The 24,871-nt window shown below is 36.9% G+C and overlaps 1 protein-coding gene across 2 annotated transcripts in view; it reads left to right on the top strand.

The window, feature by feature from the left end:
• grid2 (glutamate receptor, ionotropic, delta 2) overlaps positions 1–23,730 on the top strand; it is a 2,355,570-nt gene extending 2,331,840 nt beyond the window's left edge. For both annotated transcript variants that reach the window (XM_028802162.2, XM_051927734.1), the window contains 2 exons: positions 5,837–6,077; positions 21,423–23,730. In XM_028802162.2, the coding sequence (XP_028657995.1) occupies positions 5,837–6,077; positions 21,423–21,845 (664 nt within the window). In that variant the 3' untranslated portion in view covers positions 21,846–23,730. The remainder of the gene's footprint in view (positions 1–5,836; positions 6,078–21,422) is intronic.
• The last annotated feature ends 1,141 nt before the right edge of the window (positions 23,731–24,871 follow it).

Genomic DNA, 24,871 nt, shown 5'->3' with positions numbered 1-24,871 from the left:
AGATACTTGTATGCAGGAACCATAAAAATGCTGATATGGTCTGAGCAACCTAGGTGTCAGGAGTGCTCGTGTAAACATTGTCCAGACAGCTTCCCCCTCTAGTAGCAAAGTTCACATTCTGGAAGAATTTTAGGAGAACTGACTTCAAGTTGGCATGATTGAAGTCTCCAGCAATAATGAAAAATGCCTCAGGGTGCGTCGTTTGCAGTTTGCTGATGATCTCGTAGAGTTCAGTTAGCGCCTGGTTAGCATTTGCACTAGGCGGGGGGTAGATGTCAACCACCAGCACGCAACTGTATTCCCTCGGCAGGTAGAAAGCCGGTGTAAATTTATAGTACTTGTTAAAGTTAGGGTTTTTGTCACTTTTATTCTGTCAGTCATGATCATGATACAACCCCATGAGATCTGACGCTGTTAGTTTTTATTTGACACTGGGAATAACTATAGATGTGAATGGTGTTTTGAGACAATGGAACTGGAAATTCTCTGAACTGGGGGGATAAAAGCTGACACACAAACGCTGGTGAATCTGCCTTCTTCGTATCTGTCACTTGAATTTCCATATTCTGAACACACTCACCTCGCTTTTGAGTATGTTTCCATCATTATCCTTGAGCACCCTAACCTGCTGCTCCTCTTTCCTAGATTGGCCCCTCTGTCTAGACCAGCGGTTCTCAAACTTCTTTAGAATTTCTTGCGTGGCGTTCCCTTTAAAAATTGTTCGATGGCTCGCGGTTCCTTTTATTAAAAATTAAAAAAAACAATATTATTTCAAGAAAATTGGGGGCGCCAAATACTTTGTACAAGGGTGCCACATACCCACTGCGCGGCACTGCATAGGTACAGGCTGCTGTGAATAAAACATTTTTTGACAAACAATTATTTATTCAGAAAATATGATGTACATCTTAGTTATTAAATTTAAGTTAAAATTTTAATGGGATGGATGCATCTGCTTTGCCTTAACCAGTTCTTCCATGTTTGGCTTTGTTTTAGCCAATGCAACTCTCATATCATTTGTCGCGTCTAATCTGTTTCATAATTTTGTTTTGATAGTAAGTAGTATGGAAAAAGCCGTCTCACACTCATAGGTGGTTGCGAATCGAATCAGCACTCTTAGAGCCACCTTTGCAACATCGGGATAGGACTGTGCCATTTCAATCCAAAAATCACTACAACATATTTCACGGAAAACATGTTTTGCACCCCCATCATTTATTAAATCAATAAATTGTTCTTGAATTAAATTGTCCTCCGAAGGCATGTCACTAATGGAGAGTACAAACGGGTTATTGATAAATCGTTTGTATTTTTCAAATTCTCGTAGGTCACGAAAATTGTGAGAAATTTCATCGCTAAGAATTAATACATGCTGTTTCATCACCTCAAGGATATCGTCATTGACATTAAGCTCATTTTCATCAATATATGTGTTCAGCTGTTGAAATGGGGCTAAGTTCTTATTCTCTAACTTTCCGTGCCATAGTTCGAGCTTCATTTTGAAAGCTGTCAGTTTTTCATGACAATGGAGCACTGTGATATCTTTTCCTTGCAGCGCCAGGTTGATAGATTTGACAGATTCAAATATGTCGATCATGTCGATCAGGGATATAAGAAAACGGACATCGGAGAATTTTGCGTGCATGTCTGGTTTGGCATCTTGCAAAAAGTGCTGAATTTCTTCACGTAGTATGAAAACTCTCTTTAAAACTTTCCCTTTGGAAAGCCACCTCACATGTGAGTGCAACAAGAGTGTTTCAAATTCTGAATCGCTTTCTTTGCATAACTCAGAAAACAAACAAAAGTTAAGTGCATTAGATTTAATGAAGTTTACTGCTGTAATCACTTGATTGAGAACATTTTTCAACTCATCAGGCATGGTTTTCACCATTAAGGCTTGGCGATGAATAGTACAGTGTGTACCAATAATATCTGGAGATTTTTGCTTAACCAAGTTTGAAACCCAGAACGGCAACAGCAATCGATTTTTTAAACCGCCTCTTAGCAATCACTTTATTTTGAATTATCTCATTATGAACACTTTTACTTGATTTGCGTTGAGCGGCTAATTTCACCACTTAAAACACAAAAAATATAAAATATGTTGTTTGTTGATTATCTGTATTCACCTTTAGCACTCTTATTTGCTTCTAAAATATACAAAAACTGTTCACGAGTGTTTTGATTCTATGAAAGAATCGATAATTTTTGATTATGATAAAAATAATAAGGGCTGGTTTGTGCGGTGGGAAAACAATGTGGTGGCAGTGAATAACGGAACAGCGGATTAGTGGTCGGGTCTAGGTGGTGGGGGTAACGACGAAGCTCAGTAACTTACTTCCCCTTGGATGGTAAAGGTTAATAATTATAAAAATATAAATAGTATAAATATGCAATCATTTCTCACGGACCCACTAAAACCGCGGACCCCAGTTTGAGAACCGCTGGTCTAGACAATCAGTACAGTTCCTGTTCTCCCTTTTTAGTGTCCAACCTCTTATACATCTCATCTTTAGCCTCCATCACCTCTCTTTTCACCTGACACCTTGTCTCCTTGTACTCCTGTCTACTTTCTTTATCTCTCTTGACTTTCCCAGTTCTTCACCAACCTCGTACTCTGTATACTCTTCTTTACTTCTCCATATGCATTCCATCACCAGGTTTCTTTGTCCTCCTTTCTCTGTCCAAATGTCACACCAAGCACCCTTCTAGCTTTCTCTCTTACCACTTCTGCTGTAGTTGCCCAGCTATCTGGTAACTTTTCACTGCCACCTAATGCCAGTCTTACCTCCTCCCTGAACGCCACCCTATAGTCTTCCTTTTTCAACTTCCACCATTTGATCCTTGGCTCTGTCCTTACTCTCCTCCTCTTCTTGCTCACCAACATCATCCTATAGACCACCATATTGTGCTGCCTAACTATGCTTTCTCCTGCCACCACTTTGCAGTCTCCAATCTCCTCTAGACTGGCCCTCCTGCACAGGAAATAATCCACCTGTGTGTATTTTCCTCCACATTTGCATGTCACCCTGTGTTCCTCCCTCTTAAAATACGTATTCCCCACAGCCATGTGCATCCTTTTCGCTAAAACCACTACCATCTGTTCTCTCCTTGTCACCATACCTACCCATTACCTCCTCATCTCCTCTGTTCCCTTCAGCAACATGTTTGTTGAAATTCACTCCTATTATCACTCCCTGTTCCTTGGGTACACTCTTCACCAATTCACCCAGCTCACTCCAGAAATAACCTTTCTCATCCTCCGTACACCTAACTGGTGGGAAATATGCACTAATAATATTCATCATCACACGTTCAATTTCTAGCCTCATAATCAACACTCTGTCCAACTCTATTTACCTCCAAAATATTCATGACATCCTGTTCCTTCAGGATAAGCCCTACCCCATTTCTCCTCCTATCTGCACCATGGTAGAAAAATTTGAACCCACTTCTGATACACCTGGCCTTGCTCCCCTTCCATTTGGTCTCTTGCATGCACAATATATCAGCCTTCCTTCTCTCCATCATATTGGCTAATTATCTCCCTTTACCAGTCATACTGACAACATTCAAAATTCCTACTCTCACTTCCACTCTACTACCCATCCTTCTCTTCTCCTGTCTCCTGCAAAGCCTTTCCCCTCTTCCTCTCCTCTGGCCAACAGTACCCCGATTTTCCTTAGCACCCTGTTGGCACCCTTGTTAACCCAGGCCCTGGCTGATCCGGTATGGAAATCTGTATTATTGTCCGCATGTTGATCTGGAAAAATTTTATAACAGATGCCCTTCCTGACATAACCCTCCCCATTTATCTGGACTTCGGACAAGCACAAAGAGACGCACTGGTTTGTGCCTTCCCAGTGGCTGGGTTAATTGTTAGTTCCATTCTTGTCCTGAAATACTTGGCAGTATGATGGGGAAGGTGCAAACTTAATATTTGCATCAGAGAGTTGGCTGTCTAGCAATTGATACCAGTGTTTTGAGACTGGCGTACAAATAGGGATCAATGCTAGATGAAGACTACAAAAATAATGTGCAGTTTATGTATGTCTGAACAAGGACAGAAATAAGTATCATAATTTTTACATTGCTAAACAGATTTCTCTAATATTGAAAAACAGTAATAAATATTTTGTAAGTTTCAATGAATCCATAATTGCTTAACCATCTATGCACTCATATTTCAAAGTCGTTTGTGTATGATGCAATAAATCCACAGGCATATCAAAAGCAATAATGGTATTTGTAAATACCCAAACTTGTCATCTTTCAAATAAATCATAAGTTTCCATGTTGTCTGCTCCCTTTCATTATTAAAATATGCAATTTGCACATGTATACCCTGAGGCAAGCAGTGTGTTCCAGCTGAGTTAATCTGATTTTAGTAGATATCCCACCTGTGTTGAGCCTCATTCGGTGAACGGCTCATTACCATTGGAAGATTGATTTTAGGAGCATTCTAATGATGTATAGTTGTCTATGATAGGTCAATTGTACTACATGTCACAGCTGTGGATAACAAAGACAACAAATACAGTATAATGCCTATGAATCTGCTCATTTTTATGTACCATTACGCATCATTACACAAAAAGCTTCAGTAAGATTCTGAGCAAAGTTTTGACTTTATTGAGAACAACATATTTGATGAAGGACTCGAGGGTATGGTTAATTTGTAAGTACTGCTTAGTATGACTTTGAAGTGCTGCAGCATGCAGCTTTACAAGTTCAATTACCATTACTGGAGGCTGTCTGCTGCACATTCTCCTTAAGTTAGCTTATTTTTGACAGCCTGCTGCAACTCAAACATTGCTGAGAAATACTGGTTTACATGTATGTGCCTGTATGACTAGCTCAGGGCTGCATGTTTCCTGTCCTGTACCCAGGGCTGCCAACAAAGTCACATAACCCAGCACTGGAAGAAGCTGGTATGAAAATGTATGAAAAGGCAGGAGATAATGGGTGAATTGTAACACAATAACAGCAATTTATTGTACAAAATATAATCTTCATCTGTGTCTAGAGGTAAACAAAATTGTTCAAAGGACTGGCATGAAAAATAATTTTCAAAGTAAAGGTTTGGATGAGTACATAATTATACATATAGAGTTACAAGTTTTTGCTTCAGAGTGATATAAAGTGTTTGTGTGTATATATATATATATATATATTTGTCCAATATAAATCAAATATAACTGCAACTACAGTACTTGTTTTGAGAGACTGTTTAGGTGCAAGAGACTAAATGTTTCCAAAAGGGGCCACATGTTTCCAAAAATGGGGACACCTTATGTCAAACAGTATAACTTTGCAATGCTATGGTATATGACATCCAAACTTGGTACAATGATAGCTGACCGAATGGGGCACAAAAGAAGCAATTACATGGCTGTTCATAATAAAATGTCTTGGCTATCTACTGTAAAATTCAGGTTTTTTGGGAGAAATCAGTAAAACACCATTTTCTGTTTTTTTATATAAATAATATTGATTTAAAGAAATGTTTTAGTCATATCAATACTTTATTTAAAAAATGTGAAGCATCATACACTCAACACTTCAGCCATTGACAGCTTCTTTATATAATAAAGGAGTAATAGTCATTTATTCTTGGATGTGTCATTTAGGTGCTATAAAGCTAAAAACTCCTGAATGCATACGGGGTTCATTTCAGATTACGTATTTATTCATTTTGGTTAAATTTCACATGGCTAAATGTTTATTTCACCCTCAAAACAAAGGAGTTCACTTATTAATTGTAATTGTTTCTTTTAGTGTTCTAGATACGTTTACTTCCAGCATTGTTTACTTAATGTTTATTTTAATTTTGCAGGATTTTGGAACTTCAACAAAATGGTGACATGGACATACTGAAGCAGAAATGGTGGCCGAAAGATAATCAATGTGACCTTTATTCTCCAGTGAACACCAAGCAAAAAGGAAGTGCACTAGACATTAAAAGCTTTGCAGGGGTTTTTTGCATTCTGGCTGCTGGCATAGTTTTATCTTGTTTCATTGCAATGTTGGAGACATGGTGGAACAAAAGGAAAGGTTCCAGAGTGCCATCCAAGGAGGTATGTGCTGCATAGTAGTAAGTTGTTATTTTCAGAAACAATTTAACACTGTTGGCTTTTGTCTGAAGTTCTTTTTTTCCAATGAAAATATAAATCTGCTGGTTCTCTGAACAGAAAAGAACTGTCCAGGTTTTGCACTTGGGGAAAAAAGAAGATCATTATATTTTTAAAAGACATGTACAAAATAAAACTAACATTCATTTTAGGATTCTTTCTTGTGCTTGTTAGGAATAAAATAAAGAGGGATCTTCATTTTTACAAATATGATTTAGTCCCTTCAGATTTGTTGTAGCTGCACATTTTTGTTCTAAGAATTTTTTTAATTGAAAGTCAATTATAAATAACAAGAACAAAAACCTACAAGAACTATGGCTTTTCTGGAATTAATACTTATTAAACCCCCCACCCCCCCACACACACCTCATAAAAGGTATTGGTTAAATGCAGTCAAGGAAGTAAAACCCTCAGTATTTTGACAGGATATTTAATTCTTCATTTATCAAAAGTACATTAGCATTATGTTTCACTGTTTTCCTGGAAGGCAGAATACTGAAAATGTAATTATTCTACAATGTATGTTTAAATACTGTATGCAAGAAAACATATTCTTTTTATTGAGTAAATTTATATGTTATAATAATAATAATTCATTACATTTATATAGCGCTTTTCTCAGTACTCAAAGCGCTATCCACACAGGGAGGAACCGGGAAGTGAACCCACAATCTTCCACAGTCTCCTTACTGCAAAGCAGCAGCACTACCACTGCACCACCTGTGAGGACAGGTTATATGGTGTGATAGACTTGCACCTCAATTACAACTGGTTCCTTTATTTAATAATTTTATTTCAAGAAAGTAACAGACTATACAATTAAGCAGATACAATATGCAGAACTTACACAACAGCTTAAAAACCTAACAAAACAAGAATTAAGCCACCACCCAAGAGAAAAAAGAGGAGAACCAAATAAATAAATAACAATAAAAAATGAAAAACATTGTTTTCTCCCTATAGGAATGCTTATTCTACATTTTTAATTAAGTCTTGCCATTTTTTACAAAGGTTTTTGACAGATCCTGTTAAGTAAGAATTTTTTAGAATTTCAGTTACCCACTGAATTGTTAAACGTGGGTTGGGATTTTTCCAGTTAAGCAGGATAACTGCACATGCTAGTAGTGTGGTATAGGTTATTACAATCAATTTGTCCTTTTCCAATTTAAGTCCATCTGGAAGTACACCAAATATACTGTAGCTAATAATGGGTTAGGAGTGATTGTGACACAAAGCTGTCTGATAAGCACTTAAAGATTTATGTCCAGAATGATGTTAAGTTGGTGCACTCACAAAATACGTGGCTTAGTAAGGCTTGAGCTGGAATGCAAAGTGCAGAGGTTGAATCTTTGCCTGGATACATTTTGGACAATTTTAAATGAGAAAAGTGTGATCGATGAAAGATTTTCATTTCAATTATTGAGTGCTTTAAAGAAAGAGCACTAGAATGTGTGTGGATGACTTCCATTCCTTTTCTGAGATGATAATTGAAAGGTCTTTTCCCACCATATCCTAGGATCAGTGAAGGAAATGTTCTTTGAGATGTTTTTATATATTGTTGAGATGCTGTTTGAGGCTTCAAGACTACTCAGTATTTTCTCTGGAATAGAAATGCGTGAGAGGTGTGTAAAACTGAATAGGTTTCTTTTAACAAATTTTCTAATTTGAAAATAGTGTTAAAAGTTTGTTGCTGGGAAGATTTGAAGCAAAATTGCTCATAAAATGTGAATATGTTATCTACATATTGTTCTCGAAGTATCTTAATGTTTTCCTAAGATTAAATACTGTGTAGGTTTGAGAAGAGTAAAAAAGGTGATTATCATGTAGAGGAGCAACATATAACAGCTTCTCTGCTATGATGTGCATCCTGCATTGTTCCATGTTTTGTGTAATTGGAGGATGGCTGGATTATTGTTATTATATTGAAGAAAATTAGTATTTGCTTGGGCACAAAGCAGGGCATATAAAGAAGAAGAGCAAGACTTAATTTCTATTACTGACCAGCCTGGTGCAAATTCACCAATTTGTGCTGATTTCCAGGTCTTTATTGTGTATATCTTTGCCACCTAGTAAGAAAATTGAAAGTTAGGTAGTGCCATGCTACCTTCTGCTTTAGGTCTTCATACAACAACAACAACAACATTTACTTATATAGCACATTTTCATACAAAAAAGTAGCTCAAAGTGCTTTACATAATGAAGAGAAGAAAAATAAAAGACAAAATAAGAAATTAAAATAAGACAACATTAATTAACATAGAAAGGAGTAAGGTCCCGATGGCCAGGGTGGACAGAAAAAACCAAAAAAAAACTCCAGAAGGCTGGAGAAAAAAATAAAATCTGTAGGGGTTCCAGGCCACGAGACCGCCCAGTCCCCTTTGGGCATTCTATCTAACATAAATGAAATAGTCCTCTTTGTAGTTCGGGTTTTTCACGGAGTCACTTGATGCTGATGGTCATACAGACTTCTGGCTTTTAATCCATCCATCATTGTTGGAACATCATGGTGCTTTGGGTAGATGGTGGTGGCGTGGACACCGGAAAAGGAAACAGAAGAGAGAGTAGGGATTAGTACAGATTTTGAATGAATAGTTATTATAATGAATTAGATATACAGGAGTATCAGGATTAAATTACAGTGAAGTTATGAGAAGGCCATGTTAAAATAATGTGTTTTCAGTAGTTTTTTAAAGTGCTCCACTGTATTAGCCTGGCGAATTCCTACTGGCAGGCTATTCCAGATTTTAGGTGCATAACAGCAGAAGGCCGCCTCACCACTTCTTTTAAGTTTTGCTCTTGGAATTCTAAGAAGACACTCAGTTGAGGATCTGAGGTTACGATTTGGAATATAAGGTGTCAGACATTCCGATATATAAGCCGGGGCGAGATTATTTAAAGCTTTATAAACCATAAGCAGAATTTTAAAGTCAATTCTGAATGACATAGGTAACCAGTGTAGTGACATCAAAACTGGAGAAATGTGTTCGGATTTTCTTTTCCTGGTAAGGATTCTAGCAGCTGCATTCTGCACTAGTTGCAAACGATTGATGTCTTTTTTGGGTAGTCCTGAGAGGAGTGCGTTACAGTAATCTAGCCGACTGAAAACAAACACATGAACTAATTTCTCTGCATCTTTCGATGATATAAGAGGTATAACTTTTGCTATGTTTCTTAGGTGAAAAAATGCTGTCCTAGTGATCTGATTAATATGCGATTTAAAATTCAGATTACAATCAACGGTTACCCCTAAGCTTTTTACCTCCGATTTGACTTTTAATCCTAATGCATCCAGTTTATTTCTAATAGCCTCATTGTATCCATTATTGCCAATCACTAAGATTTCGGTTTTTTCTTTATTTAATTTGAGAAAGTTACTATTCATCCATTCTGAGATACTAGTTAGACATTGTGTTAGCGAATCAAAAGATTTGGGGTCATCAGGTGCTATTGATAAATACAGCTGTGTGTCATCAGCATAGCTGTGGTAGCTCACGTTGTGCCCTGAGATAATCTGACCTAATGGAAGCATGTAGATTGAGAAGAGCAGTGGACCCAGGATAGAGCCTTGTGGAACACCATATAGAATATCATGTGTCTTTGAGTTATAATTACCACAACTAACAAAGAATTTTCTCCCTGCCAGTAGGATTCAAACCAATTTAAGGACACTGCCAGAGAGGCCCACCCATTGACTAAGGCGATTCTTAAGAATATTATGATCAATGGTGTCAAATGCGGCACTCAGATCTAAGAGGATGAGAACAGATAAATGGCCTCTGTCTGCATTTACCCGCAAGTCATTTACTACTTTAACGAGTGCAGTTTCTGTGCTGTGATTTGTTCTAAAAACCTGACTGAAATTTATCAAGAATAGCATGTTTATTGAGGTGCTCATTTAACTGTATAATGACTGCCTTCTCTAGAATTTTACTTAAGAAAGGCAGGTTAGAGATGGGTCTATAATTTTCAAGAGCAGAGGGATCGAGATTATTTTTCTTAAGTAGGGGTTTAACTACCGCAGTCTTAAGACAGTCTGGGAAGACCCCCGTATCTAATGACGAATTTACTATGTCAAGAACATTATCACTAAGCACGCCGATACTTCTTTGAAAAAATTTGTTGGTATTGGGTCAAGGGCACAGGTGGAGGGTTTTATTTGAGAAATTATTTTATGTAAATCAGGTAAATCTATCCTAGTGAAAGACTTTAATTTGTTTATTATGGGGTACTGGGGTTTAGGAGGATCCTTAGTGTTGGGGAGATATACTATGTTATTTCTAATATCATTAATTTTTTGATTGAAAAATACAGCGATAGCCTCACAGGTTTTACTGGAAGTACTTAGGAGGCATTCCTTTGAGTTACCTGGGTTTAACAGACGATCAATTGTCGAAAATAAGACTCTGGGATTACTAGCATTGTTATTTATAAGCTTAGAGAAATAGCAGCGCCTCTCAAGACGGACTGTGTTATTGTATTCTGTTATTTTAACTTTTAATATTTCATAGTCAATAGTTAGTTTAGTTTTCCTCCATTTACGCTCAGCTCTACGGCATGTTCTCTTTAAATCAGACACTCTTTGGGTCTTCCATGGTATAACAATGCTAGAAGATTTTTTAACTGTCTTTTCAGGTGCAACTAAGTCAACAGCAGCCCTCACTTTAGTATTAAATCTTTCCACCTTACTATTTACATTCTCCTCGCTATTATAGTTGGCACTATAAACGGACTGATTGGTTAGAATGTTTGAAAGTTTTAAAGCTGCTGATGAGTCAAAGAACCGTTTTTTTTAACAATATGCTTCTGATGAGTGTTTTCTATCATTATTTCTATATTAAAGAGTAGAAGAAAATGGTCTGATAGACCCGTATCAATGACCTGCTTTATATCAACTTTTAGTCCTAACGTATGACCTGCTTTATGTGTAGGCTGATTAACGAGCTGTCTCAAATCAAAAGAGTCCAGGAGGTTCATAAATTCTTTTACTTTCTGGTCACATTGATTATCTATATGAAAATTAAAGTCGCCGACTATTAAGAGTGTGTCATAGTTCGTAATTAAGATTGACATCAAGTCAGAGAATTCCTCAAAGAAAGACGTGTTGAATTTTGGAGGTCTATACACGGATAATACTAGAACGTGAGAATCTCCCTGAATAATAATGGCGAGATACTCGAAAGACTTGAATTTACCAAAACTGATATTTTTACATTTTAACCTGCTTGAGTAAATGTTTGCTAGCCCTCCACCTCTCTTTCCTTGGCGATCAGCACGAGTAAAACTGTAATCCGGAGGCGCAGATTCGATTAAAACAGCTGCGCCATCTGAGCTCAGCCACGTTTCACTTAGTGCAATAAAATCTATTTTTTTATCACTAATAAGATCGTTGATAAAAAAACGTCTTGTTAGTTAAAGCTCTAACATTTAATAGAGCCATATTCAATGTTTCGGAGGAGCAGAGATGAGTACTATGTGCGTTATTGATATATGGAACAGGAATTAAGTTGTTTTTATTAGCGCCGCTCTGCGTGTATTTTTTGTTTAATCTATGATATGTTTTTTATAGTTTTAATACATTGTTCATCTAAAGTAGTAACTTTAATTAAATTATTGGTGTTTATGTCGTATTGCCTAGATTTTCTATGTGCATTAAGATTGGTTATTACAGTATTTATGTTGTGCACTTTTATGGAAGATTTTATTAAACAATTATCATGACCAAGCACAGGAGTGGCATTTCGGAAGGGGTTAAAAGCAGAGATAGATAGTCAAGATAAACGAATTACCTTGGATATGTTTTCGGAGAGTACCCGGGCGCCGAAGCTATTCGGATGCAGGCCATCTCGCTTGAAAAAACGCAGTCTTTCCCAAAAGAGGTCCCAGTTGTTTATGAAACCGATGTCTTGATTCTTGCAGAAGCCCTGCAGCCAGTTGTTTAAACCAAGCAGACGACTGTAGTACTCGTTTGATCGTCTGATGAGAGGGAGTGGACCCGAAATGAAGATCTTTGCCGATGGGGTCCTCTCCTTTGTGTCTTTAATTAATGCAGTGAAGTCTGTCTTGAGGATCTCGGACTGTCGGTGCCTTATGTCGTTTACGCAGCATGTAAAACAATTGCTCCAACTGCCCTGTTCTTGTAGATCGCCGGCACACGTCTCGTCACATCTCGGACACGAGCACCGGAAAAACAAGAAACAAAAGATTTTCTATTAGGGCAAGTGATATTGAGGTTCCTAACAATAGAATCACCTACCACAATTACATCACTAGGAGCTGAAGGCGAACTGGGGACGCTTAGAGGGTCAAACCGGTTCTGCGTTACGATGCTTGCCTGTGCCGATGGAGGGTGTTCTGGCCTTGAACCCCCGCCTGCATTGCTGAAATACACCGAGGTCATCATCGGTGTTGCTCCTACGAGGCGCGGGGTGAAGGTGACTTGAGCGGCACAACGCGGGGGTTGATGTTACGCTGATAACAGATGGCGAGGACGGTTTATCCAACAGCCGAGCCTTCAGATCTCTGAGGTATCTTCGTCTGGACAGAAGTTTCTGAATCTGTTCATCGAGTGCCTGGAGTTCCTCGACTACAATTTCAACGCGATTCACCTCACTATCGGCCATTGTCCGCTTCTGTTTCTGCTTCCACTTCCGCTTCGTGCCCTAGGAAGAATGAGAGAGAGATAGGTTAGGTATAGCAAGAATTCTATGCAATAGAATGCAATTCTATAGAGTCACCTTTTTGAATATGTGGACATCTTGAATTCCAGATAAACAAGATTATAATTGAGTCTAGTTCTGAAAACAATGATTTGTTGATGTATAAAGGGATCCTCTGTCTTAGAAGCTTAGGAAGGATGTTCTTCTTAACAGTATTAATTATCCCTGCTAATGTGAGATGGAAGATAGGCCATTTGTCAAAATTGTGTTTGATTTTTTCCATGCTGTTACCAAATTTGTGTTGAATGAGATCTTTATATTTACTTGTGATGTTTATTCCTAGATATTTAAACTGTTTTGATAAAATGAACAGATAGATGTTCAATCTAGTGTAGTGTGCTAGAGAATTTGCTGGAAAAAGCACACTTTTATTCAAATAAATTCTGAGTCCAGATGTCTTTAGAAATTTTGATAATGTGTTAAGGACTAATGATAAAGATATTTGTTGTCCAATACATAAAGTACCATATTATCAGTATAAAGTGATATTTTCTGTTTGAATCCTCTGATAAGCCCCTTTGTTTCAGATGTATTATGAAAATGAATGATCAATGGCTCAATAGATACTGAAATAATTTGAAATCATGTTGTTAATACAGACAGGGGTTTCTGGAGTGGTATAAAGTAATTTTATCGATGCACATATATTGGACCAAACCCATATTTGTACAATGTGGTAAACAGGTAGTCCCCATGCACATGGCATTTCACTTGCTGAAGACAAAACTGATGGGCAAAATCTTCAACGAGCAAGCACACCTGAGGACAGCTGCAGTAAAGGCAAAACTTGAGGCAGGTATTGACTATAAAGGATCGTGAAAAAAAAATATTGAAAATGATCATTATATTTATGATTATGTTAGTTTGTGCAAATACTTTTGAGCCCCCCTCATGGGGAAAATGCATTATTCATTCTTGCCAAAGAATTTAGATGCTGAAGTTCCCTTCTTGAAGTTATGGCTTTTCAGCCTTGTTAGACTACTGGCACACAGCTTTGGCTTGACAGACTGGGTCTCAGCTTCTGGTCCAAAAAAGAGAAGAGAATTTCACCTTTTCAGCTCCTCATGGAGAGGGTGGCTCATGACATCTTAGGCTGGGTTTATACTTCATTCGATGCATGCTGCAGCGGACACTCCTGCTATGTAAGTGTTTTTACTGTTTATACTTGCGTGCGTACTTTACAGAAATCTGGAGGAATTCACCAGGTGGCAGTGCGAGATATCATCACGGTGAGAACAGATTTGGCTTCTCTGTGTTGTGAATTGCCTGGAACACCCATTAAATTCCGATGACACCTTACCACAATATCTCTGAAAAGGATGTTTAATGATTAAATCCATCAATCCAGGGATTTGTCCATTTCAGCAAGCATTGGGCATGGGGCTGAAACAATCCCTGGACGGGCATCAGCTCATCGCAAGGTGAACACAAGCACTCACATACACTAGCGTCATTTTAGTGTCATTAAATCTGCATATATTTGGAAGGAAACCGGAGTACACTGTCGAAACCCAGAAGGAAAACATGCAAACTCCAGGCAGAGAATACCAGCGACGTGACTCCCTGCAAGACAGCAGTGCTACTGCTCTGCCAGTGTCACCCACATGTGTGTAATTATTAACAGTATTCATTATTTAAACGAAATTGCCGATTTATCTGTAAAATGTAACACACATACTTTATTGCATTTCATCATGAAAGTGATATCAAGTATAAATCTTAGGATTCTAAATGTGCAGGGAGTTGGAATATCATACATTTAATGTGTTCTGTGTGGCAACCTACTGCTGTTTGCCACTGCTGTCAGGTCCGGAGTAAGCCGTAGAAAAAAAAGACTGCACAGAAGAGGGTATGTGAGACTTTTAAAATGTATTGTGTCATTACGATCGGGAATATGCAACGCTTGAATATAAAAGCACCACGAATGCATTTGTATGTCAATATTTTGCTTCACCACATCAAACCATTCATCAAACATCAAAGCGCACACATCGATCTCGTAGGATCTGCAAAGCGGCTTTCTGTCACAAGTAGATAGTAACCAGAGACTCTGACATCACATTCCAACTTTATGACACTGTGCCCCCCGACTTTTTACTGGTACTGCAACTCGCGCATGTGTTGCGTTAATTTCTGAGCACCTGCTCAGAGGATGTATCAAATGAATGCTGGGAACGCATGGCAGCCATGATGCAGATGCATACGCGTTCTGAGCGTGTAGTATAAATGAGCCCTTAGGCTTCAGAGACCAAGTTTGAGAAAGTAATTTTGGAGAATATCTCTTCCCTTAGAGAATCCTCCCTGTTCCTTTTCCCGCTACTTCTTGCTTGCTCTAAGACGGAAGGATTCATGTGGTTTTAAAGGAAAGTTGAACCACCTGGATTATAATCACTTCCAGTTACAAAATCAGTGAAAAAATATAGGCAAGTTTTTCTGTCCATCTTAGTTGTCATCCCTTAAATTATAGTTCTTTGTCCTTGGTTGATTCCAGTTCACACATTCAGGATCAGAAGGTCTGCAGAGGGCCCACTGGAGAGAAGTCAGGTCAACTCTAATTAACACCTTAGCTTTTAAAAAATGAAGTCCAGGCAAATTCTGGTACAAGTTGGAATTCAGTCACTTAGTTTGGAATGCAAGTGGGGGTTTTGTGCAGTTTGATCCCTTTTAAATCTAATTTCTTAACAAGCCTGGTGTGCCAAAAAAGCCTAGCAGAATGAGCAAAGCCCATTTTGTCTTACAGTACTTACTGACAGAAAGATTGAAAGATCCAGCTTTTTCAGCCCACTTTAAAATGAGACCCAGTTGATCTATCCAGATTATGAAATGTTGAATGTTTATTCCAGCTGCAATTATAAAATATGTTCCTCTTGGCAACAGAGTTAAGAGTAATGTTCGCATTTATTCTTCAGGAATACTAAAACCTATGAAATCATTGTGTTACAGTTGAACATAGAATGCTAAAGCCATTTGAATCTTTCTTGATGTCATTCTTGAAACAATATTAAATAAATAACAACTGATGTACTATACTTAACTGAACAATTTTATCTGTTAAAAGATTGTTTTACATTTACTTGTTTTAATTTGGACAGTAACCACAAGAGGGCACTATGTCCTTTATTGTCTTTTTGATTTTGTTCTGTGTAGCACACCATTTCTTTGGAATTTAGAAAATGGAACCTTACATAATTTTTTTTCAAGAAATAAAATGCACATTTATTCAAAATATATAAGGGAATGTTCTTTCCATGCAGAATAAGTCCTTGTGTGCAACAAAGAAGAAGTTAATCATAGAAATCAAAGGGGAAAACATAATGAACCAAAGAAAAATAATTTAGTAAACAAATCCTATCTGTTCCATTGAACCTCACCAGGTTAGGTATGTCGGTATCTCATCTCACCCAGCATTCAAAACACTACAAACGTACTCCTCACTTCCTAGGTCTTTTTTTCTTGTCTTTGTCAGAAGACTTAAGAATAACTGACGTTTTTACAAAAGTTTACCTAATGAAACAGTTTAACATAGAAAAATTATTAAAAATATATTGTGCCTTATACTATTTGAAATCATGTTTTTCACCTAATGATGCTGTGACTGTGAAGGTGCATTGTCGATTAGTGCCACCATCATCTAGAGGGCAAGAGAATTCAATTCTTGATTGATGGAGATGGCCATTGGTTTTTGGGTGACAAATTCTGATCAGTTGATAAAATGTCATGAAAAGCAGAACAAGAGGGCCACTAAGACAAAACATGGGATGCATTATTAAAAGGAGTAAAATGCTTTTTGGCTTAGTCCTGCTACATAATGAAAGACATACGTACATTTAATTTTGAGAAACATACATTTTTCTGAAAAAGTACCCAAAACAGAAAAATACAGTACATTATAATTTTTCTATATTGCTTAAAATTAAAAACAGCAGTTTGTTTTTATGTTTTTAGGTGCTTTTGATTTTTATTTAGATTTATTTGTGTATGGGCAGTAGTATAATAAAATCGTAACCTGCATTGTGGTTCTGATTCTTAAACCTGCTATATCCTATTCAGTGTCCGAATTGCTGAAGCCTTTCCTACCAACACTAAGAGTAAGTAGGCAAACAGCCTTCGACAGGGTGTCAGTCCATTGTAGGACCCAGTCATGCATGCACCCACACATGAGGCCAATTTTATTTTTCACCAATTTCATTTTTCTGCTTAGTGCAGAAATCACAGTGCAATTGAACACATTTTAAAAACTATGATTTATTACACGTGAGATTAAGAAAAATTATATTTTAAATACACAGTTTACCCTTAAATATACTGTACTAATATGCAATGGACAATAATCATTATTCATGGCAAGATTTCCCTGATGCTAACTTCAAGAAATGTTTGTACAAAGAAAATCTGAAATTCTTATTTGGATATTAGCATCTCTTTTCTTTATGGTCTATGGATATTAAATGACTGAAACACATGAAGATCATGGCTGTTAAAATAATTTCTAAAACTCCTAATTAATTTTACTACTGTGAAGTTCTTTCAGTCTGAATTTTTAGGGCAATAAACTTTCTTTCCTATAGCTGTGTTTGAAATTTCATGCCCTAATGACCTGTTTGGCATCTGCTATATAAGTTGTTCTGACAAGTCTTATTTTAGCAACTTTGCAAAGGTTTTATGAATGTGTAAGCAGTGCTGGATATCAGTCATGAACAGTTTGGTCAATGTAGCATAGTAAAATTATTTAGTTTAAAACAACATGTTCATGCACAACCATCTCAGATTTTTCTACAATGCTTTGATTTGCTTTCTGCAATTCTTTTATAACTTTTAATAAGAATGTTACCACAAAGGATATGTACAGTTCCGCTAAGTACTTAATATTTTGGAGTACCCTTCACAGAAAGCAGGACTAGAATCATTCCTATTTGTTTCTACTTACTAAAAAAAAAACAGCCTATAAATTTGGTATATCATGAGAGCAAAATGTATACACTTCTGGTAACTAACCAGGGAAAAAGAGAAGTTAGGTCATGCCTTTAGATCAGGCATGTCAAACTCACTACCATTGGTGAGCCGCTTCGACTGCCATACATGCGTCAGCAGGCCACACTGTAACAAATACTATTATACAAGTTACTGTAGCTTTCTTTCCAATACTGAAAACTTTAAAAAATGTAACACTTAAAGTTTAAAGGGAAGCAATTTATTTTCATACAATCTCCGTACAACAGCATACTGTACAATTAGAGTCTTAGCCTCTTAGCTAGTGCCTTATATTATTATATTATATTCATTATATTATATTCATTGCTTATATAGGAGTCTTACAGTGTGAGATCTATTTCTTTTGTCCCGACACTTGGCATCTCTTGTTAGTAACCAGTTCGTCAATATCAGGCTTGAAATCTTGTGCAGCTGCAATTTTTATGAGGGATGAAAGGTGCTCGACAGTAAGTCTTGAGCGATGTGAAGTTTTGGTAGCTTTCATTAATGATAACAATTGCTCATAAAGGTAAGTGCTTCCGAACATAGACAGTACTCTCGATGCCAACTTAATGGATCTGCACATACAAGGGTGGCAGGTAAGCATACAAGCCTGGCACACCAACTTCATTGTATTTTGCCTTCAGAATAGAATCTGACTGCAGTTCAATCAATTCCATTTGGATATTCTCAGGTGTATTCTCAACGTTGTAAGAGTATGGTGACGTAAACAGCGCAAAGTCCTGTTTGTGTGAAGTGAAATTATGAAAACGCTCACTGAATTCATTGCTCAGTAATTCAAGTTGGAAAACAAATCCTCCAAAAATCTAATTTTACTTTACTAAGTTTACTAAGGACTACATTTTCCAAACGGCAATGAAACAGACGTCTATGATAACCCCTCAATTGGCACCCTCCCCCAGTAGAAATTAGGACACCAAAGGTTATTGAGCAGTTTACTTTGCTTACACATCCAGGAATCACCAGCTGAAGGAAGCCCACTGCAACGCATGCCGTGTTCTTAAAATCCATTCCCTGCTACGTCAGTGGAAGTGAAGGATCTTGTCCCAGGCATGCAATTAGAGGATGTTGGTATTATTCAGACTGATATGAGTGAGCATTAGCATCCTAAGTTTCTCAAAACTGCATTCGTTAAAGGGGGACAGAAATGTTTTCCAAAAATTATGATTGGTTTTAAGCAACTTTTATTTTCATCTAACTGGCAAGCAAACTTCTCATTTTAACTTGATATTGGTGTGGTCCATCTGTGCTAATAGGGGTAACTGTACTCTCTTTGTTCTTCCTACAAAGTGCTGTCTTGCAAATATTTTTCTAGTCTGGGTGATGTTATCAGTCCTGTTTAAATCTACAGTCATCCCAAGTTTGAAGACCTGATTTCAGAAGAGCAGATATTTCTATTGATCATCTCTCCCTAGAAAACTTAACAGATTAGAAAAAAAACAGAAACATTATGGAGGGCATATTTTTCCTTGCTATACCCCTCTGCTCCACAGTTTAACATTGCAAATGAAATAATTGAGATGTGATTAAAGTGCACATTGCAGACTTTAATTTAAGGGTATTTGTATATATTTTGATCACAGCATGTAGAAATGACAGCACGTTTTCTGCATAGGGCCCCATAATGTTTAGGACAATTGGCCTCACAGGTGTTTGTTATTACTCAGGTGTGCTTCACTGATTGATTAGTTCAGGCATAAGATACCTCGGTTTGCTTCTACCCTTTGGAGTCTATAGTCACCATTGTTCTATATCAGGACAAGAGCTCTGCCAATGAAAGTCAAAAAAGCCATTATGAGACTGAAAAACAAGAATAAAACCATTAGAGATATCAGTAAAACCTTAGGATGACATAAATCAACTGTCTGGAATATAATTAAGAAGAAAGAATGCACTGGTTAGCTCATTAATCGCAAAGGGACTGGTAGGCCAAAGAAGTCCCAAATTGCTGATGACAGAAGAATCCTCACTATGGTAATATGCTGAAGAGAAAACCTAAGGGGACAAGCCCCTGAAACAAGCAGGAGCTGAAGATGGCTGCATTACCATTATCTTGCTTGGCAGAGCATCACCAGAAAAGATACCTCCGCACCTGGTGATGTCCTTGAATCTGAGACTTCAAGTAGTCATTGCATGCAAGGGATATGCAACACAGTCCTAAATGTGACTGCTTTAATATACCTACCATAGCTATGTCCAAAACATTATAGTGCCCTGAAATGGAGGGACCATGTAGAAAAAGTGTTGTCATTTTTACATGAAGTAACTGAAATGTATGTACTGTATGTAACAGCTTTAAATCAAAGTCTGGAATATGTACTTTAAACACATCTAAATTGTTTGATTTATAATTTTAAACTGCGGAGCAGAGGAGGTGAATCAAGGAAAAATGTGTCTTTGTCCCAAACAGTATGAACGGCACTATATAAGATTAAAGAATTTGGTTATTTTTGTTACTGTATGATTGATTGAACCAGATGTGTTAATTGCAGAAAAGTTCCAGAAAATTATGGATTATTTTCATTAGTTAGAGAGAAGACATTAATTTCTGGAAGAGTTAGGATCCTTTAGAAGTCTTTAAATGTACTAGTTTAAAATGAAAGTTACAGACATAATCAGAATAAATATATAGTTTTTCGCTTTACTTTAATCCATCCTGAAGTGAAAATGTTGTTCAGCTTAGTAATTATCTTATTGTCAAGACTAGCTTTATATACACCAGCAGTGATAATTGGCTTCAGATCAAGTGCTTATAAGTCCGCATAGTCTCTCCTTTATAAATTCAATCAGGTACATTTTGATATGCTTATTAAAATTATCTTAGTATGATCTTGCCTGAAGAAAGGGCCTGAGTTGTCTCGAAAGACTGCATATTGTAATCTTTTAAGTTAGCCAATAAAAGGTGTCATTTTGCTTGACTTCTCAGTGAATTTAAAACAAAATAGTTCATACTAAAATATAGAGAAAAATGATAAAAAAAATAAGTAAAGTTCTTGTTTAAAGAAAGTTCTGTTTAAGACTTATTTATCTTGTTTCATTTCTCTAAGTTTGGTCATACAGTCTTACTTGAGGCACGTTAAGCACGATCTGAAAATTGTATGCCATATCCTATTCTATTTGCAGACATATCTAACAGTCCATACTAGCAGTCGGACTATTTCCTCACTGACTTAACTTAATCTGTTCTACAGATAAAGCAAACAAAGTTCCATTTCTTGTTAACTTACAGGGGGTAAATGGCTATACGACATTCTAGGTAGCTATAAAAAACTGATATTCTAAGATTAAAATTAAGCAAAACTTAAATAAATTTAACATTACTTTCTCAGATTGACTCTTACATACGTGTTTCAGCAATGACAATTGCCTTTGCACCTTTGTTTATTCACTGAAGGTTGGTTAATGTGTGCAGCTACTGTATTTAGATAGTGAAAGCATCCTATTTAAAAATTATATTAAAGTCATATTTAATACATATTACAAAAAATACAATAATACAAAAAATCAATAATGTACATTTTTGGAATTTAGTTAATATTTACAGTTTTCACAACTTTGTTTTTTTTTTTTTTTTTTTGAATAGGATGATAAAGAGATAGATCTAGAGCACCTCCATCGAAGAGTGAACAGTCTCTGCACAGAGGATGACAGTCCTCACAAGCAATTCTCCACTTCTTCCATTGATCTGACGCCCCTGGATATCGATTCTCTTCCCACACGTCAAGCACTAGAACAGATCAGTGATTTCCGGAACACACACATCACCACCACAACTTTCATCCCAGAGCAGATCCAGACTCTAAGCCGCAGCCTCTCTGCCAAAGCTGCTTCTGGTTTCGCCTTTGGAGGTGTACAAGATCACCGAACTGGTCCTTTTAGGCAAAGAGCTCCCAATGGAGGCTTCTTCAGGAGTCCTATGAAGACAATGTCATCAATCCCATACCAGCAAACTCCTTCTCCTGGGTTCAACTTTGGCAATGACCCTGACCGAGGCACCTCAATATAAGTAGTACTATAGTCTTCTGGGGATGGGATAGGGATGCTTTTTTCTGGATGGGTGGGCTGAGGGGGGTGGGTCGGTAAAATGGGAATGTCATATCTACCAGTTTCATTTTTTGTTGTCATTTTGGACTCCATTCTTAAGGAGCAACACACTCTTGTAATGGACTAACATGGATGTAACTTTTTGAAGTCAGGATAAGTAGCAGCTCTCTTTCTTCAGTATGTAACTGCAATAACTGAAATCACTTTTAATTTACATTTTGCTTTTTTGGTCTCTCTTATTCATTGTCAACTTCATTTTAGGTTATCTGCTGCTTCTCTGTGTAAATCACTGGACCAAAGGCAAAATCTTCAGCATGAGAAAGTGTCACCTATTTATAAGAAAGGCGTTTTTTCTTTCCTAATCTAGAATTGCCTCAAGCCATTGTCAATCCAGTCAAACTACAGTTAAATACTTTGCACTGCACCAGTGCATTTTGATCTAAATGTGATTGTATGATATTAAATGAATATTTCTTTTTTGTTCTGTATAGTACTAGTTATTTTAAAGTTAACGCCTCAGATATGGAAATTCAGCGTCTAGAAATGGAAAGTCAGACATGGCTCTTACCATTCATTTTTAATAACGGCTTTAGTAAGTGGAATGTGTCTTATTAAAAATAAAGATGCACAACGTATGATGAGTTGTCTTTATTATATTCTGAATATTTCTAAAGCAGAATTTGAGTGCTTTAAATGTAACTCTGGTTTGCATCATTAGCCTCAAAGACTTATTTTGTACTTTTATTCCGATTTCCAGGGTAATTGAATGTTGTTTGTGTGATTAGAAATGCATTTTCTATGTTGCATTGCATAGGCTACTTTGGATTTCATTGTGCTGTTTGAAACAGGAAGCACAATTTAATCATTGCCATTAGCAATTAAACATGAGGCCTGTCCCTTGGCCTTATTTGTAACATCCAAATCACCTATTCTGGATTAGAAAACTCTTTCAAGTTTAATTTGCTCTACCGACATAACATACTAAAAAAAGTCAAACACCTGGAACCCGTTTTTACACAGTCATTCATAGTTATTATCACAGCATTTTTATTTGAGTTTTCAAGTGCCAACTGCTAACAGGCTGAAGTGCAGGTAGCAAAACTATTTTGTTGCCAGTTGTTTCGTTAACACTTTATTAGTATTTAATAATGTTAGACGTTTAGGGTGAGCTTTTCAGTTTATCTTAAAACTTATTGCAAATGTGGTTAGTAGAGAGCAGCAAATTCTGTGTTTGATACAAGCATTAGATGTTAATTTACTTAAAATGTGGCTTATGAATGAAAATAGGAAATAGCCGTCATTGAGTTTCTTTAGCAAAAATAAAGAAACTTTACAAAACCATATATTTTATATACTGATGCTAATCCTGTTCTGAAAAAGAGCATCATGTAGCAACATCACTGTTTTGTAGTACATTTTTCAGCATTGCTTACAGAGTAAGACAACCCCATATCTTATCACAGAAAGGCCATTTTTGGAGGGATGCAAGATCCTAAAAGCATGAACCACTTGCTGAGCCTGTAACATTTTTAATTTCTTATATGAGACATACAGGATTTGTCAATAATTTGAACTGATTACAATGTACAGTATTTAATATAGGCCTATTTTGTTGTATGTGTTGCATAGTATACAAACCGATCAAATTTGGGGCCTCTGTTACAAGTGGCAAAGCTTTCTGTGTATAATTTGTCTAATAAACTTGTTTTCTAAATTTTCCTGTCATTCCTTACATTGCTATATCTGTAAGTGTTTTCATACATGCTGCTGTGGTGCTCTTCTTGCACAAAATCCCACCACAAATAATTATGTGATACTTTTAACTGGCTTAAAGACAGAACATCTCCACATCATCAAGAAGAAGCTCATGGTGAGTGTCCAGGGATAGGGAAGACTGTGAAAGTTGAAATCCACTCTAGAAAGACTTTTATTGAGGTTTAAAATGCTGCAGACGCTGTTGTTACTTTCAGTATTGAACTCTGACTCTGGTCTGAAATTTTCAGAGATGTTGTACTTGAATACCTTACTAAATATACTGTAATATTTGCACAAATCTCATACAGTTAATACATTCTAGCAGTATAATGTTCTGCAGTTCAAAAGAATTTACCAAAGGAAACAGCTAACATGAAACCTGATCAAAATGTAGGAATATGGTTCTGCGTCATTTGCAGATGTGAGAACTTAAAAATATGTGCTTTTCTGATGCTTAGAATAATGAGTAAAAATACTTTCCTGCAGCTGCATTCTGTACTAGTTGCAACCAATTGATGTCTTTCTTGGGTAGTCCTGAAAGGAGTGCGTTACAGTAATCTAGTCAACTAAAAACAAAAGCGTGAACTCATTTTTCAGCATCTTACAAAGTTATAAGTGGTCTAATTTTTGCTATATTCCTTAAGTGAAAAAATGCAGTTCTGGGGCCTCATGTGTAAACGGTGTGTACGCACAAAAATGTTGCATAAGCCCGTTTCCAGGCTCACATTGTGATGTATAAAACCTAAACTTGGCGTAAAGCCACGCACATTTTCACGCCAGCTAAATGCTTGGCGTACACAAGTTCTTCGCTCGGTTTTGCAAACTGGCGGCACCCAGCGTCAAAGCAGTGCTTTTGTTCCAGTGTAGTTTCCCTTTCTTTTTTAGATCCACATCCCTGATGCGGCTTTATCAAATACACTGAAATTAACCGCATATTGTTTATTAGTTTAAGGCATCTAATTGTAATTAACCTGTAACAATATAATGGTCCACGGAATGGCCAAACTATTCCAAATACCATAACTGCTTTAGTGTTGTTTCTCTCAATGCACCACTCAGAGTATTTTTCCCATTGTATCTGAGTGTGGAATCACAGCTCTACAGAAGCTGATCGGAAAGAGAATTATCGGTATACAGCATCAAGCACCTGCTGCCTCAGCCATGCGCACATTCTATTGAACTGCTATCAAACGGCAAACATTTCAGTGCCTTTCCTGTACGGACCTTACGGTT

The sequence above is a fragment of the Erpetoichthys calabaricus genome, chromosome 5 (genome assembly GCF_900747795.2).
Source record: "Erpetoichthys calabaricus chromosome 5, fErpCal1.3, whole genome shotgun sequence".
Classification (NCBI taxonomy): Eukaryota; Metazoa; Chordata; class Cladistia; order Polypteriformes; family Polypteridae; genus Erpetoichthys; species Erpetoichthys calabaricus.
The sequence above is the reverse complement of the archived record's forward strand: the minus strand, read 5'-3'. Positions and strand labels throughout refer to the sequence as shown.